This window comes from Centruroides sculpturatus, unplaced genomic scaffold, assembly GCF_000671375.1.
Source record: "Centruroides sculpturatus isolate CEXI.00-Female unplaced genomic scaffold, Cexi_2.0 scaffold218, whole genome shotgun sequence".
Taxonomy (NCBI): Eukaryota; Metazoa; Arthropoda; class Arachnida; order Scorpiones; family Buthidae; genus Centruroides; species Centruroides sculpturatus.
Window position 1 is genome coordinate 652,136 of NW_019384383.1, and position 17,947 is coordinate 670,082.

The 17,947-nt window shown below is 29.8% G+C and overlaps 1 protein-coding gene across 3 annotated transcripts in view; it reads left to right on the forward strand.

Moving 5' to 3' along the window:
* LOC111617974 (kinase suppressor of Ras 1-like) overlaps positions 1-17,947 on the forward strand; it is a 100,545-nt gene that overhangs the window by 68,737 nt on the left and 13,861 nt on the right. For 2 of the 3 annotated variants that reach the window (XM_023359382.1, XM_023359383.1), the window contains exons 9-14: positions 1,530-1,781; positions 3,789-3,907; positions 7,871-7,969; positions 12,186-12,271; positions 15,567-15,654; positions 15,793-15,881. In XM_023359382.1, the coding sequence (XP_023215150.1) occupies positions 1,530-1,781; positions 3,789-3,907; positions 7,871-7,969; positions 12,186-12,271; positions 15,567-15,654; positions 15,793-15,881 (733 nt within the window). The remainder of the gene's footprint in view (positions 1-1,529; positions 1,782-3,788; positions 3,908-7,870; positions 7,970-12,185; positions 12,272-15,566; positions 15,655-15,792; positions 15,882-17,947) is intronic. The other variant, XM_023359384.1, reaches the window with a different exon arrangement.

Genomic DNA, 17,947 nt, shown 5'->3' on the forward strand with positions numbered 1-17,947 from the left:
CTTTCCTGGCAACATTTAAAATTCTAGTGGTGTTATCTGTTATGATACTTCATTTAAAAAAACTGTTTACATTTTTAATTATTATAAAAAGGCAAAAAGCTTAATCTTGAGTGTAAGGATTGGTTTTATAAAAAATTGTAAATGCTAATAACGTGTAAAATTGTCATTAAGTCTGACTCTACTAAAAATACAGTAGAGCATCAATTATCTGAAACAATTCAAGACTGGGTTGTTCAGATAATCAATTTTTCGGATAACCGATTATGTATGAAAAACTTTATTAACCTATCCCATGTTAAAAATACCCTCTTATGATAGTGCCAGTGCTGCAGCTAAAACATGCACACCAACAAAAATAATATTGGAGTAGCCCAAGACATAGCCGAATATTGCAGCGCCACAGCACTAGTGGTAATTTAAATTTGCCAACTGGAACACTTTCGATTAACTGATGTTTTAGTTAATCGATATTCGGATAATCGATGCTCTACTGTACACTCAACCTGCTTTATCTTGCCACTCGTTGATCTTAATTAAACCAACAAAATTTAATATTACATATCTTTCTAATACACAAACCTTCCTGCAAAATTTCAGAAATTTTTGACAAAAAGCACAGGAGTTATTAAGCTTCAAAGAGGGTAAACAAAATCGTGCTACATACAAACATACATGCACACTTTAACATCCTTACGTACAGATAAAAACTCAATGTTTTTGCATTTCTCAACTTTCCAAGGTCTCCAAGTCCAAAAATGTAAAAATCTTGGGGTGGTATTTTTTAACCAATTGCTGTATTTGGAAAGTAAAAATAGGAGTCCATGACTTTGTTTTTGATATATAAACGTATTACAGTGACATTGTCTCTGCTCTCTGATGTGAAGAGTGCAGCTAACAGAATTTAAGCATAGGGGTCAAAAATAAAAACAGTATTACATGCACATAATGGAAAATAGGCATGAAAAATGAACAAAACACAAGAACAAAGCAGTTGCCATCAATTGCTTTGTTCTTGGATTGCCTCTTTGTACCTGGACAGTGCAAGGATTGTGTTTCCTGTAACCTGCAGGTATCAGGATAGCCTCTTTTGTGGTGGTAAATACAGAGTTCACTTGTCCGCGTTCTTCAGGTACTGTATAAGAATTGCCTCTTCTGTGCCTAACAGGTGCAGGGATCACTTCTTTCCTTGTGGCTCCACTTAATTCTGTTGCGATATGACAAAGTTGCATGATGTCCTAGTACTTGTCACATTTTATGTAAGCAGTGAAAAAGTTCTGAAGTCAAATTTGTTTTTGGCAAATTATACTATAAGTGTCAATTCTGAATTTAATTATTAATTATTTCTAAGTTATTTGTTTAGATACCAATTAAAAAAATTTTATTCTTAAACTTATTCTAAATGCTTTGCAAATTCTTTTGTTACTTACTATTCCTTTTGATGCTTTATATGTTTTATCTCTCTTACATAAACTATATATGCTTTATTTGTTAAACGGCTCACAAAATTAAATCTCAAACGGCCTCTGCAGGAAGCCATTCTCCCATCATGTCTCACACTCCATCTGTCACCAGTCCCAACATCCTGCGGAGCGAGAGTGGGCGAGAACGAAAGAAGTCCCGGCAGCAGCCGATCATCAACATTCCTCCGTTTCCTCCGCCAGATTCTTCGTCTAACACTTCTTCCTGCAATTCTTCGACGCCTTCGTCTCCCGCCGTTATCATTACTTCCGCTCAGCAGATGCAGTCATCTTATTCTAGAATTCACCAGTTTCACTTTCCAGGTAAAATGCCGCTTGCTTCTTTATGTCTTTCTTTTAAGTCCATCTTGCTATATAAGTTTGTTAGTGTTTGTGCTTGTTTTAAATTATTTTGTACTGTTAAACTATAAAAATTTATAATTATATATGAAAATTTACATGCTTATGGATCTAAGTTTTGTAAGGGTTGTGTGTGACTATTGTTGTGTGTAGCTGCATTAAACCAGCCAATGATAATCTAGTATTGACTGATGTTGATTGGAAAACTTTTGATTAAAAATATGTAGTTTTATGAAATATTTTTTATAATTAAGCATTTAATAATGAAAATAGTGAAAAACCCAAATTACAATATTAAACACTGTAATTAGTGCATAATTTTGAAATTAAAACCAATTGTTTCCATTTAAATCCAAGTAAATAAGTTATTTTTTAAATTGTAAAGGTTTACACATATTTGGCTCCCAGATTCAAATTGGTGGCTACCTTAGATTCTTATATTTAATAGCTTTAATTGTCGTTTTACCAAATCTAACCATTATCAAAGAATGAGCATCAATTCTTTTTTAAACCACCATGACTTGATAAAGTGTATGTTTGGAATAATGCAAGTTTATTTGTTTCATTATTTTTAAACACATCCAAACAAGATAAAAGATAGTGAAATAACTGGAAAATTTGGCTTTTGTCATTTGAGGCTATGATTATTTTGTAAAGTTTGCTTAATACAATCCTCATTAATTAATACAAAATCTCTTCAACTTTATGTTAATGGACTTTGACTGTATAAGAAAAATTTGTTTTTATGTCTGAAAAGTTTATTAGAGTATCTTTAAGAAAAAGTATGCAGGAAGAGTCTCAGTTATGTTCCAAATACAATGCGATTGATTAGAATGTTAGAATTGTGTTAGAATCTCCCAAAGAGGTATCGTAGCATCATCTTGTACTAAAACATCTTATTGCAGAAAGCCTAAAGACACCTTTGTGATACATTAATTTTTCAATTTATGGAAGTGTCGAAAACAATTTTAACAGTTATCCTTGTTTTTTATTGAGCACCTTTTGTTTGATGTTTTAAAAGCAAATCTCTTTACTGATGTGTCTTATCTATCATGCCTTATAGTGCAGTATGGCATGTATTACTAAATATAAAGCATCCATCAGTTAACAAACATATTAACTGTTATGTGATTAGAAAATGATGTTTTAAGCATTTTGTGTTCTAATATGAAAGTTTGTTACTTGTATGTAATGTGCTTTAGGACATTTTCGGAAATTGAGAGTTTATTTGATGTCATAAGACATTATAGTTTTTTATTTAAAATAAGGAGAAGTAGGCTCTGGGTTAATGTTTTCTTACAGAATGGTTCTCAGCAACAGATTATTTATTTAAATGAAAGTATTTATCTGCATTCATACATAGAATATCTCATTTGTTGTGCAGCTAATAGTTTAATAATAGAGCAGAGTTTTGTAAACTGTGGGTCACAACCCCAGAGGGGATTGCTAATGTGTAGGTCACTAAAATTTTTCAACAGTAAAATTTTGTACTATGTATTTATATAAAGTGGCATTTTTGTCATTACAATTATGAAGTCACTTGATTTAAATGTCAAAAATGACAGAGATATCACGTGGCCTGCGGTATAAGATATTCAAGTAAGATTTAATTCATTATATAAAACTAAACAAGCGCATCCATCTCATTAGTATGCAAATTTGATTTTGTCTTTAATGAATGGTAAAATAATATGTACATCAAACAATTAGTTTAGTTTGGAATAAATTGTTTTATGATTTCTTATCAGTAAATGATTTTATTTGTATGCTATTTTATATACTTGTATACCAGAGAGTTGCATAAATTTTTCTCAGGTAAAAGAGGAGCCACAAATGAAAAAAGTTTAAGAAACCTATGTCTAGATGTTAAAATGTAAATTATTTCTGAAGTTTTAACATTAAAATTATTTTTAATGTAAAGAAATTGTAGTTATACAAAACTGAAAAGTAATTTATCTTACATATTTACAGATGTCTCTGATTTAAATAAAGACGTAACTTTAGAAACGAAGCCTTTCATCGATAGCGAAATGATAGAGACGCAGAAGTCCAATGATAGTGATAAAACCGTTTCTGGTACTTCTGGAAGCGTAAGTTAAAAATTTACTTATTACGAAAATAATTGAATAGTATTTACCAATTATCTGTTTCATTTTGTTCTCTGTTAAATTTATATGTATATTTAACAGATAAAACATAAGGCAGTTTTATGATAAAATATTATTACAAATTCATCATTCATCAAAAAATATCATTATACAGGGTGTTCCCCTCCAACATCCTTATTATGTGGATTAATTTTGGGAAAAGAGAAGTAAGTTTAGTATTGTAGACAATGGTAATAGAAAGTGTGTCTGAAAAACTCAGTTATAATATTAAATCAGTACATTTCCACATATGCTCTCAACGTAGTTTGTATGGCATATGATTGCTTTTAGCTCACGTCCAATTTGGCATATTAGGAGTCATTCAGTTAATGACATCCATGATTCTCGTATGTGGGGCTTTTGTGTCTGGCACTTTTGTAGCCAAGGCATGGTTCTCAACATGCCCACAAAGAAAAATGTTACTAGAACACCACAGATACCTTTATAAATTCAGTAAGATATTTATTATAACAAAAGTATATATACTGACATACATTTTTGTTCCCAATCAGATCTACATCAGCACAAATAGTGTTCTAAACTTGAAATGCGTAGAAGAACAAGATATGTAAAAAAATTTTTTTTAAATTTTATAAGCTTTACAGTAAAGTGTAAAGAAAAGCTGATAAATATGTTAATAAATTTTTAATATAAAACAAATATCTGATTGACCATCAGATATACATTAATAAATTTTTGTATTAATCAATATATGCAAAAAATTAAAATGAAAAAACTGCAAATACAGGAGTTCTACTACTTGTGAACATTCTACTTACAAACTTTCAGATTTAGGAACAGTTTGACCATATGTCTAAAATTTAAATTTCATGCAGATTCTGAAGTTCTCTTGATGTTTGTGGGAGGTGTCGAAGTCAGTCTGGCCGGTAATAAATAATAAATTTTTAATAAATAATTAACGTGGATTTATTTCTGTTGTATATTGTCATTTTTTGTTTTCATGCAAATTGATGTTCCATCACCATTTGTGAGGTTGTGTCAAAGTTGGTAATGTTGGAGTAACAGTGTTTATTGTTATTGTTAATTTTATGAACTTTTACGATTAGTGCTTCAGAAATGTGTCTGAAAGGTAATAGTAAATCTACTAATTGAGATAAATGCAAGAATTGTTGCTCTATTACTGTGGAAACAAAACTTGACATTATAAAACTAAGTGCATTAGATAGAAAAATGCATTTGAAATACCTGTTAATAAGTAGTAGCAAGCATGTAAATGAATGTAATATGTTGTATTAAGTACATTGAAGTCTCAAACACTAATAATATGTGTTTATTTTGTGTACAAATGTACTTTTTAGATTAGTTTTTGACTTATGAATATTTTGATGTAGGACAAAACCTTGGGAACCTAATCTGTTTGTATATAGGGGAGACCTGTATTTCAAAAAATGCTTATTACATAATTGCAAAATAAAATATTAAACTATAACAGATTACTCCAGTTTATTGTAAAAGCACTTCTAGACCTATGACACACTTTTCTCGTCCTGAAGTTTATGCAAGTCTTTTAATTTTGGATTTGTGAATTTCCAATGCTTGCAAAGTTTTGAGGTGGTTGGCATATTGGTCATTTGATTATAGCCACATTTATGAGATCTACACGTGTGTCATTTTTTGAGGCGTAAACAGACAGGGTTGTGCTGCGTTTTCCATGATCTGTATCATACTGATGTTCTTGTAGCCTCTTATTTATAGTGTTTAGTTGAGGAAATTTATTTAGGTCTTTTTTTGAATCTTTTGTCCCTCACTGGAATTCTATACATTTCTGGTGTCTCATGTTCATCAGTCTCATCTTTTCCATTATGTAATACCTTGTATTATATACAAGGGATGTGTTCATAGGCTAATTTAGCCCCATGATGCTTGCTATTTTTATGTATAAGCTGTACAATGTACAATTATATTCAACAATTGTGTAATGGATTGTAAACTTGTGTGTTTGTATTGCTGGATACCATTTGGGTAATAGTTTTGATAAGGTGTGGTTGTGGGTTGAAGAAAGATTTAACAAGAGTTTTTTGATAACAATGCAATACTGCTACTGACTTTAACCTTTTTTAACTCTTTTAAAGTGTATTCCAAACATGAACAGTGTGTAAATGATCTTTTTGTAAGCACCCTAAATGAAGCTATTTTTTAATAGAATGGATCACCAGAGCTTGCTGGAATAAAGAGTGGTATATGAGTTTGTTTGTAGAAGATGCTTGTTTTTATTCATTCATCACCAATAAGCCAGAAGTTGACTCTAAGAAATGCCCCCAAAATTGCTTGAGTGTTCTAGCTCAAGATATTGTGTGAAGGGATTATTGTTTATAAGTGTTAAAAAGATCTCTATATTTGGTTGCGTTTTCTGTATCAGCAGGTTGCCATGTATCTTTTTTATTCTATAATGTTTGGAATACACTTTTAGGCAGAAATATTGGCAAAATTTGTTGTTTTAAACTGTGCACAATCATCTCACGTAAGTTTCTGAGAGAAGACTGCCCATTAGACTCCACGTTTTTGTAAACATGTGTTGCTGATAAATTGAAAGGAGGAACATAACATAGAATGTTCACAAGCTTCAAAACTTGCTGTTGATATATGGATTCATCTATATTTTGTAATGAGATCCTTGACAGTGCAAAAATAAGGTCGTAATTTTACTGATGGATTCCCGGAAAAGAAATTCCATAACAAAAACATTGCCTATTGGTTTGGCTTGTAAAAATTTTAATAATTTTTGTAGAGTTCTTGACAGTATGCATAATTCTGTAGAAAATCAGATACAATATTGTTGGAAAATATTGTACAAACCTTCTATCTAAGTTTTTAAATAAAACATTTTAAATAAAATATCCTGAAGATACAAATGGGCCAAATAGTTTTAGTTTTCTACAACTTACAGGATTATTTAAATGGCATATAATTAAAAATTTTGTGTTATTTATTATAGTATTTATAATACTTACTAATAAAATCAGTTATACAAATAAGAAAAATAAATGCAAATTCAAAATGTTTTGGTTTTTCTATCTCTTTTTGAAATGGCTGTAAACTAGATCTGCTGTAAATATACAAGTTCTGCAAAGAATTTGCCATATATTCTGTTACTATATCATATTATTATGATAATTATATATTTTAAAAACTTTAAATCACTAGTAAAGAACTATAATATAATTAATTTTTAGACAAATTGTCTAAAATTTAAGTATTAAAGTTCTTTACTGGTGATTGAAAATTTACTGGTGTGTAATTATCATTTATATACATCCACTCTGGTATGGAAGTTGAATGTAGTAACCATTTTATTATTTTGTGACTTTAATATAAAACTTTATTTTCAATATTGCCACTTTGTGTATTTCCATTGTGTCATTTTGAGTGATTGTAACTAAATAAATACCTGATATAAACTTAGAAAAGTCTTATATAATTGCATGTTCTTTGAAACTTAGCATAAGTTCCAAAGAACATACAACTAATTGGGAGAACAGCAAGTAATCAAGTACTCACCTCTATAATTGTTTTTGAATTCAAGTTTTGTTTTCAAATGCTATGTAATTTTAAATCAATTTAAATGCAAAGAAACTTGGATAATGAGATGATGTATTAAACTACTTTTGGCTCGTTTCACTCAAAATCAAGCAGTTAGTTCTATAATTCTTATTGAAAATTCTATTTTAATTCACTCTCTTTAGCAGATAACTTTAATCTCAAAAAATTTAATGCAGATATCTGTTAATTTGGATTTGAATGGAGTTTCTACTATTCAATTTTACTAAAATGAGTTAATAACAAGTCTCTGCTATTAATATCTTAACTAAAGTATTGTAGAATCAGTTCTGAAATTATAATATTTAAGTATTATGTTGACTGATTTGTATGGATTTTGGTTCTTAGACTGATTCCGAAAAGACACTGGCTGGACGTGTTGACTCGCAAGATAGCCAAGTCTCTGACGTAGATGCCAGCGAGCGGTCTTGGCCCAGGCAGAATAGTGTAAGTATACTTTTGATTATTATAATTTATAAATTAAAAAGTTTAAACTGTTTTATTTTAAATATGTGATGCTTTAAAAGAGATTTTATCAAAATGTTTAATTATAAATTTTTGATTTGAAGAAAGACCATCTAGCAATGAGATATATATGTTACCACTAAAGCTCGAAAGCCGTTAACGTGTAAATTATCTAACTAATTTGCAGATTAACTAGGGTGATTCATTAAAGTTGCGAAAATTGTTCCATTTCTCAAATTACTAGGTAATGTGCAGAGTATCTAGGTAATCTGCACATTACCTACTAGGCACTCGGTAAAGTGAAAATAAGATTTTTGCCACAAATAAATGTGGCACAAATAGGTGTGCTTATTACAAAAACCAATTGCTATGTAATTCAGTCACCAATCTTTAGACTGCACTAATAAGTAAGCACAATTGGTTAATGTTACCTATGGTGACTAAAATGGCGGCTCATCTCCAATTCCAGCAAACCAAAGAAAGAAAACAGTGGGGACGTACGTTCTAACCTAATCTAACCTATTCTAATAATTTGGTTGGTAATAATTATGGTAATTTATTAGATAAAGGTTAGGTTAGGTTAGAACGTGCGTCCCCACTGTTTCCTTTCTTCGGTTTGCTGGAATCAGAGATGAGCCGCCATTTTAGTCACCAAAAGTAACATTAATGCACAATTTTATCATGCGATCGTCGGCAAAAGTATGATAACTTTTTTACTTTTCGTCTCTGGTCCAAAAGTAGGGTATCGTTGAACTCGTCTCGGTCCCCTCAGTTCAGATATATACTCAAAGTTCCAAAATTTCATAGGTGGTAATTTATATAATCCCCCATTTCCCTAATTGTAATAATATTTTAAACTGTTTGATTTTTTGTATTACAGGTTTTTACTTGATTGATGATTGATTCTATTAACTAATTTGTTGATTGTTTGATTGTATTAACTCGATTCTTTAGATATCGAAAATTAAATAAATAACATTATGTTAATTTAAGTGTACAGAAATGTTGCTATTGTTCCAGCAAAGATCTTATTTTCACTTTACCGAGTGCCTAGTAGGTAATGTGCAGATTACCTAGATACTCTGCACATTACCTACACAATTCATTACCTACGTAATTCGAGAAATTGAACATTACCTACGTAATTCGAGAAATGAAACAATTTTCGCAAATTTAACGGATCACCCTAATTAATCTGCAAATTAGCTAGGTAATGTACACATTAATGGCTTTTAAGCTTTAGCAGTAACATATACATAAAAATAATTGGTGATTGAAGTCCCTATGATAGTAAAATGATATCTTTATTCTATTACAATAATATTGTATGAAAAAGCATCTTTCCCATTTATTAATTCATCAGGCATGTGCATCTTGTATGCATTCCTTTGGAAAATCCTTGTTTTGTATTTTTATCTTGTATACTATGGTTTTCGGTACCTCCACGAGTAAAAATCAAGTGGGCAGAGGTATGGTGATTCTGAGGTATATCATCTGCAATAAAAGGAAAATACAATTCTCTATGTATAGAGACTTTTGCATGAATTGCTGCATATGTATTTTCTTACACTAAGAATATAGTGTTATTGAGAACACATTTGAGTTCCATAGAGAGTATCATTTTGTACACTGCACTTCACATTTTTGAAAACAATTTCATCATGTTTACAATATTCAATAATGTAATTATACAGTATATTTTCTGAAATTAATTCAAAATTTAAATTATTTTTATTTGAATACAAAAAAATTACTCTTTTCATTTGATTTAATTTAAATTATACACTTAAATAAAGCATAAATATAATATAATATATATAATATAAAAGACATATAATGCAGGAGTGTAGAATATTTTCAAGACCCAAATTTTCCCAAAAATTATTGCACACTAGCATGCAAAATTAAACAAAATTTTACAAACAAATTAATGGTTGTATCTGCCCGAATATTAGTTGATATTTTTCCCAGTCTTAAAGGGGGCAAAACTCACTCCGGAGCTAAATTCAAGCCTTGACTTATATTCCAGTTTGATTAAAGTTTCTTTGATTTCGATAACTGTGTACAGTACATGTCGTACAGAGTTTAACCAATGCTAAACTTTGATGTGTTGAATGTTTAGCAATGCTAAACATCTGCCAAGTTACAACCCATCGTGCCTTAGTTCACAAACTGTGGGAATTAGAACTAATTGTTTGGTATGTTTGTATGTTGATTAATCAGTTATTTTTATTTTTTTCAACAGAATCAGTTTATTTTGGTAACTTACACAAAGATTTTATTTTTGTAACTTTAATTTTACTCCTAGAAATCTCTACTAATCTGGCGATCGTCAAAAATGGAGAGGTTTGCCGGAAATTTATTATAAATAAATTCACAAACCCTATTGTGCTTTTCATTTAGTTGTGAAATCTGTGAAAATTTGCCACAAAATTTATTCTGTCATAAAATGTAAATTTTTATTGCAATTGTAAACTTATGTATTTGATAGGAATATATGTTTCAGAATATAAAAAGCTTTGATAATCTGAAACCGTGTTGTGACTCTTTTTTGATTCTTAAACACTATGTAGTATAATAAATTCACTTTTTAAACATTTCAAACAGTTGGCATTCTATCGTCTTTATTTAGTTTGGTTGATACGTGTTTAAAATACATGTTTCGGGTGTAACATGCCTCTCTTCAGCCAACTAAAATTATATTAAAAAATACACCCAAAAGGAAACAATGAAGATAGACAGTAAATGTGTAAGCTGTATAAATATGTACTGTATTCATCTATGATACCCAGTTTATAAAAAATTCTGAGATATGTTCTAAAATATCTTTACCACTTGTATGTTTTTTATCCTTTTACATACTATATGTATTTTTTGATATAATTTTAGCTGGCTGAAGAGGGGCATATTACACCCGAAACATGTATTTTAAACACGTATCAACCAAACTAAATAAAGACGATAGAACGCCAAGTGTTTGAAATGCTTGAAAAGTGAATTTATTACACTACATAGTGTTTAAGAATCATATAAATCATATTCAAGCTTATTCAAAACTTTTTTATATGATTAAGAAATAAAATAAGACAAGTGAAAACAAAACACACAATTTCAATTTCCTTTTTGATGATAATTTTTTTTGGAATACATATGAAATGTGCAAGGAAATCTATTTACTTCCCCAGTGTGATGTATATGAAGTGCAGTGTACTACTACTTGGTACTCAGGACATTGAAGATGAATGAAAGTGATAAAATATTGTCTCAAATTATTAATGACTTTCCAAATTTTTTAAAAAGAAATTTAATTGAGACAGTTTGAAAATGTTTTTAAATACAGTTAATTAATTTTCTTTATTGAGAACAAGTGAATATTTCTTTCAAATTTAAGGCGACAGGAAATTTTACCCTTTAAATAGCATTGGAAAGAGATTTGAAATACAAATGGATTTAATGTTTTGGTTCTTTTTAAAGCACCATTCTGGTTTTGGTTTTTTATAAAAATCAAAACCATGGTGTGATAAGCAAGATAGACTTATTTCTACTACAAGTGTATAATCATTTAAGTGGGCAGTGATGTAACAAGTGACCAAATTGATTGGAAACAAAATAAATAACTTTCAAAATTTAGTTTTAAACATGGGATTCCCATAATTATTATTGCCTTATTGTCTTTATTTCAATTCTTGTTGTATTTGTCAACTTGGACATAAATTATTAATAATACTGTTAAACTGGTGTTAAGTATTAATGCAAAATTGAGCAAAAGTTCTTAAAGAAAACACTTTCTTTATTGAGCCTCCTGTACACATACTTTTGTTTACGACTGTGTTTTGAGCTATCGCACCCCTCCTCAGCAGGGTTACAATGGCTATCATTTTTAAGAAATACAATTAATAGGACTGTTAAACTTAACCAGTTTAACAGTCCTATTAATAATTTATGTCCAAATTGACAAATATAATAAGAATGGGATTCCCATATTTGTGAATTACCACAATTAATGGTTATAGACTTAATCAAGATGCTACTCCATTTTATAGTAACATTTTGTGGCTATTGCCATAATATTTTTCTATCAAAAATTTTTGTGGGACCACTTTAATTTTCTTCCAATCTTGTTTGCATGACTTGATATATTCTGCACCCAATATATTATAATAATGAAAATATTACTTATGTAATGTTTTATTTTCAGCTGTCATTAAGAGAATGGGATATTCCTTACGATGAATTAGAAATTATTGACAGATTGGGAACAGGAAGATTTGGAACCGTTTACAAGTATTATTATTGAGCATAAATCTATTATTTTTTCTGTATATTTTATTCCTTAAGATTTAAGGGACTGCTTATTTGGCAAGTTTAAGACTTATTTTTACAAACTTGAAGTTATTCTTTCAGAAAAACAAAATTTTTGATGTGTATTTAATTCTTTGTAAAAACAATTTTTATTGCAGTAGCTCTTCCATAAACAAGAAACTGAAATAATCTCATCAAAAATTAAATTTATGTTTCTTGCAATTAACATAGCCTATTTTATTTCTATTTAAAATTGTTAGAATTTATTTTAAGTATAATCAAAATTTTAGTCAAGATATACTTCAAAATAGCAGAACTAATGCAGTATTTGTAATGCAGAACTCTGCTCCTTTAGGTACCACACCTAAAGGAGCAGAGTGATGCCAGATTATTGAAAATACTGGATTGCTGGGTGTTATTGTATTTTTACAAAATTTTATTTGTTATATGTGATTTAAACATTACAGATTTTATACAACTTATACGGTGCCATGTGCTTTCAATTTGTTTACTCATGCCTGTTAATTGGTTTGAAGATGATGCAGTGACTATACTGTATTAAGTTAGATTGAAAAATCCCACAAAAATGTTAAAGAATATGTTATTGCATAAAGTCAATTTTCACAATGGTTTCTGTATGTCCATATACTATAGACATAATTCAAAAAGTTATACATGCTTGGAGTACGATAAACCAATTTTCATGCAATCCTTTCATTGGTCTGTGGGAAAGAAACTTGAAAATAATCAGGTTAATAATAATACTTCAAAATACAGTAGTCTCTCGAAAACTCGCCCTAATGTGGACCGAAGGTTGGCTGAGTTTGTGAAAATGCCAGGTTATTGGGAATGGGGTTAAAAAAAATAAGTATGAGTGTTTCCTCAGAAAATACTGTACTGTACTTGTATGTATTGTTTACTTGAGAATACAACAGAGAATAAACTGCCCAAATACCTTTAAACAAAGGAAAAGTACAGTAGAGCATCGATTATTCGACTCAATGGGTACTGGGGTTGGTCGGATAATTGAAAAGTTGAATAACCGAAAAGTATGAAAAAATCCATTATTAGTGTAGTATATTATTATATCCCATGTAATTAGTATATTAGTATATCGCTATTAACCTACTTTGCGTTGAATTTTCCTCCAAGTTAAACCCATCAAATTTTTTTTTAGAAATAATAATCGTCGCTATTGTATCGTTAAAAATTAGAAAATTAAGCCTCGTTTAAATACTGGTTCCTTTTCATGGTCAATCTAGTGCTGCCAGCTAAAACCCCTAAAAATAATATTAAAGTAGCCAAGACAGCCAAATATTGTAGCGCCACATCACTAGCGGACATTTGAATTTGCCGACTAGAACGTGGTTGGTTAACTGAGGTGATGGTTAATTGGGGGTCGGATAATCGATGCTCTACTGTACGTCCTTTATGAAGGCATAGAGCCTTTACTACATGAAAATGAAAATTAATGAATACACTGTGTACAGTAATTTACCTGATAAGACAGACCTCAGAAAATTACTTTANGTGTGGCCGAGTTATCTGGACTGCCAGGTTATCGAGTGCCGAGTTTTCGAGACTCTACTGTATCAATATGCTAAGTTATTATCTGGAAGTTTTGGTTTACTGGCTACTTTATTTCAGTCATCTAGAATGTCAGTAATGATGATTGAATCTCTGCTTTAGTTTTATAAGGCAAACTCTTAGTACAGGTAGCCCTCGGTTTATGCCACATTTCCGTTCCTACAAAAGCCGGCGCAAATCGAATTGGCGTAAAACGAACCTGTATTTATAGTGAGGTATAGGGTTAGGTTCTACATAAGTGAAAAATAAGCTAATAATTTTGTTTATTAATACAATATAATACAAAATACATATAAATTTTTAATTTTTAAAATATATTTTATCATAAAATAAAGTAAAATGTTTTTATTTAAAAATTTTAGTTTTGAATTTCTTACATTTTTCGGAAAAAAGTATCCATCTTTAATTGTTTACATTTTTGATTTTTTTCATTAAGAATTTCGTAATATGGTCGAATATGATGCTCATTTTTACATTTGCACTTCGCTCCCAACATTGTCTAACTCACAAACTTCATCCGTCAAACTTTCCTTAGTTGAAAGGATACGTTAACCCGACGTAGAGCTACAGACGAGCGAAGACACTGATTGGTCGACCACCGGTCAGCGTAGTGCACATATAAGGTCAGTTTGAGCAGAAAAATTCAAGGTGGCTAAGGAGATATAAATATCGTCTGGCCAATGAGAAGTAGATTTGTCTCACTAATGATAATTTGTGATCGCCGGAAGTGCTATTGTGTCGTAAGGTGTTTTCCTGAATGAACTGATATGAGATACATTCATTGGTGCTATGGATTCAGACGCCATTTATTGGTTTATTAAGTTTAATATCTTGACTCGTGGGTACCTAAAAGCTTAGTATTTTAATATTAATTTAATGCAAATGTATACATACCCAATAATATTTAACAGAAAAAATAAATATATATAATAAAAATCTTTGTTTTAACATATGTACAATGTTGCGGCTCGGTAAATACGTCAACACTGAAATGAAAATCAGTCTAGCATAGGGAAAATCGGTGAATTACACCTCGAAACAGCGAATTGCGCAGCGACGTTATTGTGAATCGGCATAAATTGAACCGGCGTAAATCGAGAGCTATCTGTATTACAGTTTTTATTGAATGTTTATAGTTTATTTTCTGCTTTTTATTATAAAAAATTAGTACTTCTTTTTTATTGTTCACACACTTTCTGAAGTTGTGGCAATTAACAGCTTGGCAGAGTCTATTTTACGCCGTTTAATTCTGGGAAAGCAAAGAGAAGGGAGTAAGATTAGAACAGAGCATATGTCATAGAAATTCTGATTATGTTTTCTGAAAGAATATTATTATATTTATCAGAGGGAAACAAATGTTTAAGTGAAACTATATAATGAATTTAGACATATAATTAAATAGGAATGTGATATATAATTAAACAATAAAGATTTAAAAACAGTGATGTACGTGCATAGTATATTTTATTAGAAAAATAAGATTAAAAATATTTTGTTATGCATTAATTCTTACAAAGTTAATGTGACAAGAATTCTAAGAGAATCCTTAAATAATATATATAAATATTTTCTAATAATAAAGCATTTACAGAAATATATATATTTCTGTAAATGCTTTATTGTTAGAAAAGATAAAACTAAACTAAATTATTTCTACTTTTCCTTTTACAAATATTGTTTTTCTTTAAAGAGGTAATTGGCATGGCAGTGTTGCCATCAAGGTGCTAAATATGGATCATGTAGATGACAAAAAAACGCTTGAAACATTTAAACAAGAGGTAAATTTACATTATGCTGTTGTAAAAATCTATTACATTATTTTTAAGTAAATTAATTAAAATAAATTTCATTCTAAATTTATAATTATTAAGTTTAAACTAAATACATTAATAACTTTTAAATTATTTATTTTGTAGGTAGCAACGTTTCGAAAAACAAGGCATGAGAATTTAGTTCTTTTCATGGGTGCTTGCATGAATCCGCCTCACTTAGCAATAGTCACAAGGTAATTTGATTTGATAGTTTTTGAAGGATATTCTGTATTTTTGAATTGAGGTTTTTAAGAATAATATTTATAATTGTTGAATTTATTTAAAAGCTATTTGTCTTCCAATAAATTTTACATTGGGTCTTTTTTAAGATGAAAAATAAGGTTTCAATTAGTTTCTTTAGGAAGAATTTATTAAGAATTGAAACATTTTTGATATGGTTTAGCTCTAGAAGACTGACTTTTATTAAAAGAAAGCCTTCTGAATGTAATTTTACACAAATAGATATTTCACACATAAAGATTACATTTAGTTTATTATTGATTTATGAGTTGGAGTTTTATTAAAATTGTCAAATTTTTTAATACCTATTTATGAAAAATACATTTTTTTGAGATCTATTATTATTTGAACATGATGACTGTTAAAAATGAAGAAAAGCATTTCTTTTTTTGATTAGTTAATTCTAATTCATGCTGGTTGTTGGTAATTACATATTTTATTAAGCAGCTGGGATGCAAAACTTTTCACCATGGCCATTTCTGTAAATCTATAACATGTTTTGGCCATTTATTTTCATTTATTGAGCAATTTATCATTATAATATACTACAATTAGGACTAAGATTCAATAGAATTTGCTGCTTAAAAATATTTTAAACTATTGTAAAGCTTTTCTAGCAAAGTCGTGTATCTGTACATCAAGAAATATAATGAGTAGACTGATAATTTGGCTTGTGACAGTCTTTGTCAAAGATGCAAGCTCATTTAATACTTTCAAATCTATAAAATTATATAACAAATAAGTTTATAAGCAAAACTATATTCTGATAATTAAATAATTTAAAATACAATGAGGGCACTTAAAGGAAATAATTTCAGGATATTCAGAATTATTTTATAGAAAAAACACTGTTCATACTTTAATAGATAGATTTCTTAATAGTTAAAATGCATTATATGTTGAAAAAAAATATACAGTAGAATCTTGTTTTAACAGATCACAGAACAATGGATTTTTTCTCGGGTCCTGCCAAATCAATGTAATTTTATGTCATTTTAGCAGATCTATAACTTGGAATAACAGATTTTTTCTAGTTCCATCCATTGTAAACTTTGTGATTTTTCATCGTTGGGTATTTTTGGGAATTTGTAGAGCTCGACGATGCATTTGTTATATCTCAGATGATATGTATGATTGAGAAATTGTATGAAGAGTGTCAACACGGCAATACAATTAAGGAGAAGCCACCTGATGGACATTCTGACACTGGTCCAAGTATAATGCTAAAATTTAGCAAGGCCATGGAATCTTTCCAAGTTGTGAAGACCCTCCTGTTAAGTATTAGCATAAATGACCAGGCTGTACTGTACATGATGTTGCTAATTTCAAGCGATTGTTGTATTCAATAGGCAGAAAAATGGCATCAGAACAAACCAAGATGGACAAGTTTTTTAACAAATTGAAGATAAGTGATGTACTGATGAGCATATGTAATTTTCTTCTTTTTGTGCCTACACTTTATACAGTAGAGTCCCGAAAACTCAGCACTTGATAACCAGGTAGTCCGTATAACTCGGCCACACCCTGGCAGGGTGAAAAACCCTTAGTTAATTTTCATTATAGACAGCTTTATGCCTCATAAAGTATTTTTCTGAGGTCTGTCTTTCAGGTAAATTACTGTACACTGTGTATTCATTCATTTTCATTTTCATGTAGTAAAGGCTCTATGCCTTCATGAAGCACATACTTTTCTCTTGTTTAAGGGTATTTGGGCAGTTTATTCTCTGTTGTATTCTCAAGCAAACAATACATACAAGTACAGTACAGTATTTTCTGAGGAAACACTTGTATTTATTCTTTTTTAACTTCATTCCCGATAACCCGGCATTTTCACAAACTCGGCCACCCTTCGGTCCACATTAGGGCTAGTTTTTGGAACTCTACTGTACAATTTCCATCAACTTTGTTGTATACATGTACAATATACAATTTTATAACATACATGTTTTTATAGAATAGAGATCTCAAGAGATTGAACAATTTCAAGTACATGTATTTTTTCTATGTTGGGGGTTAAATA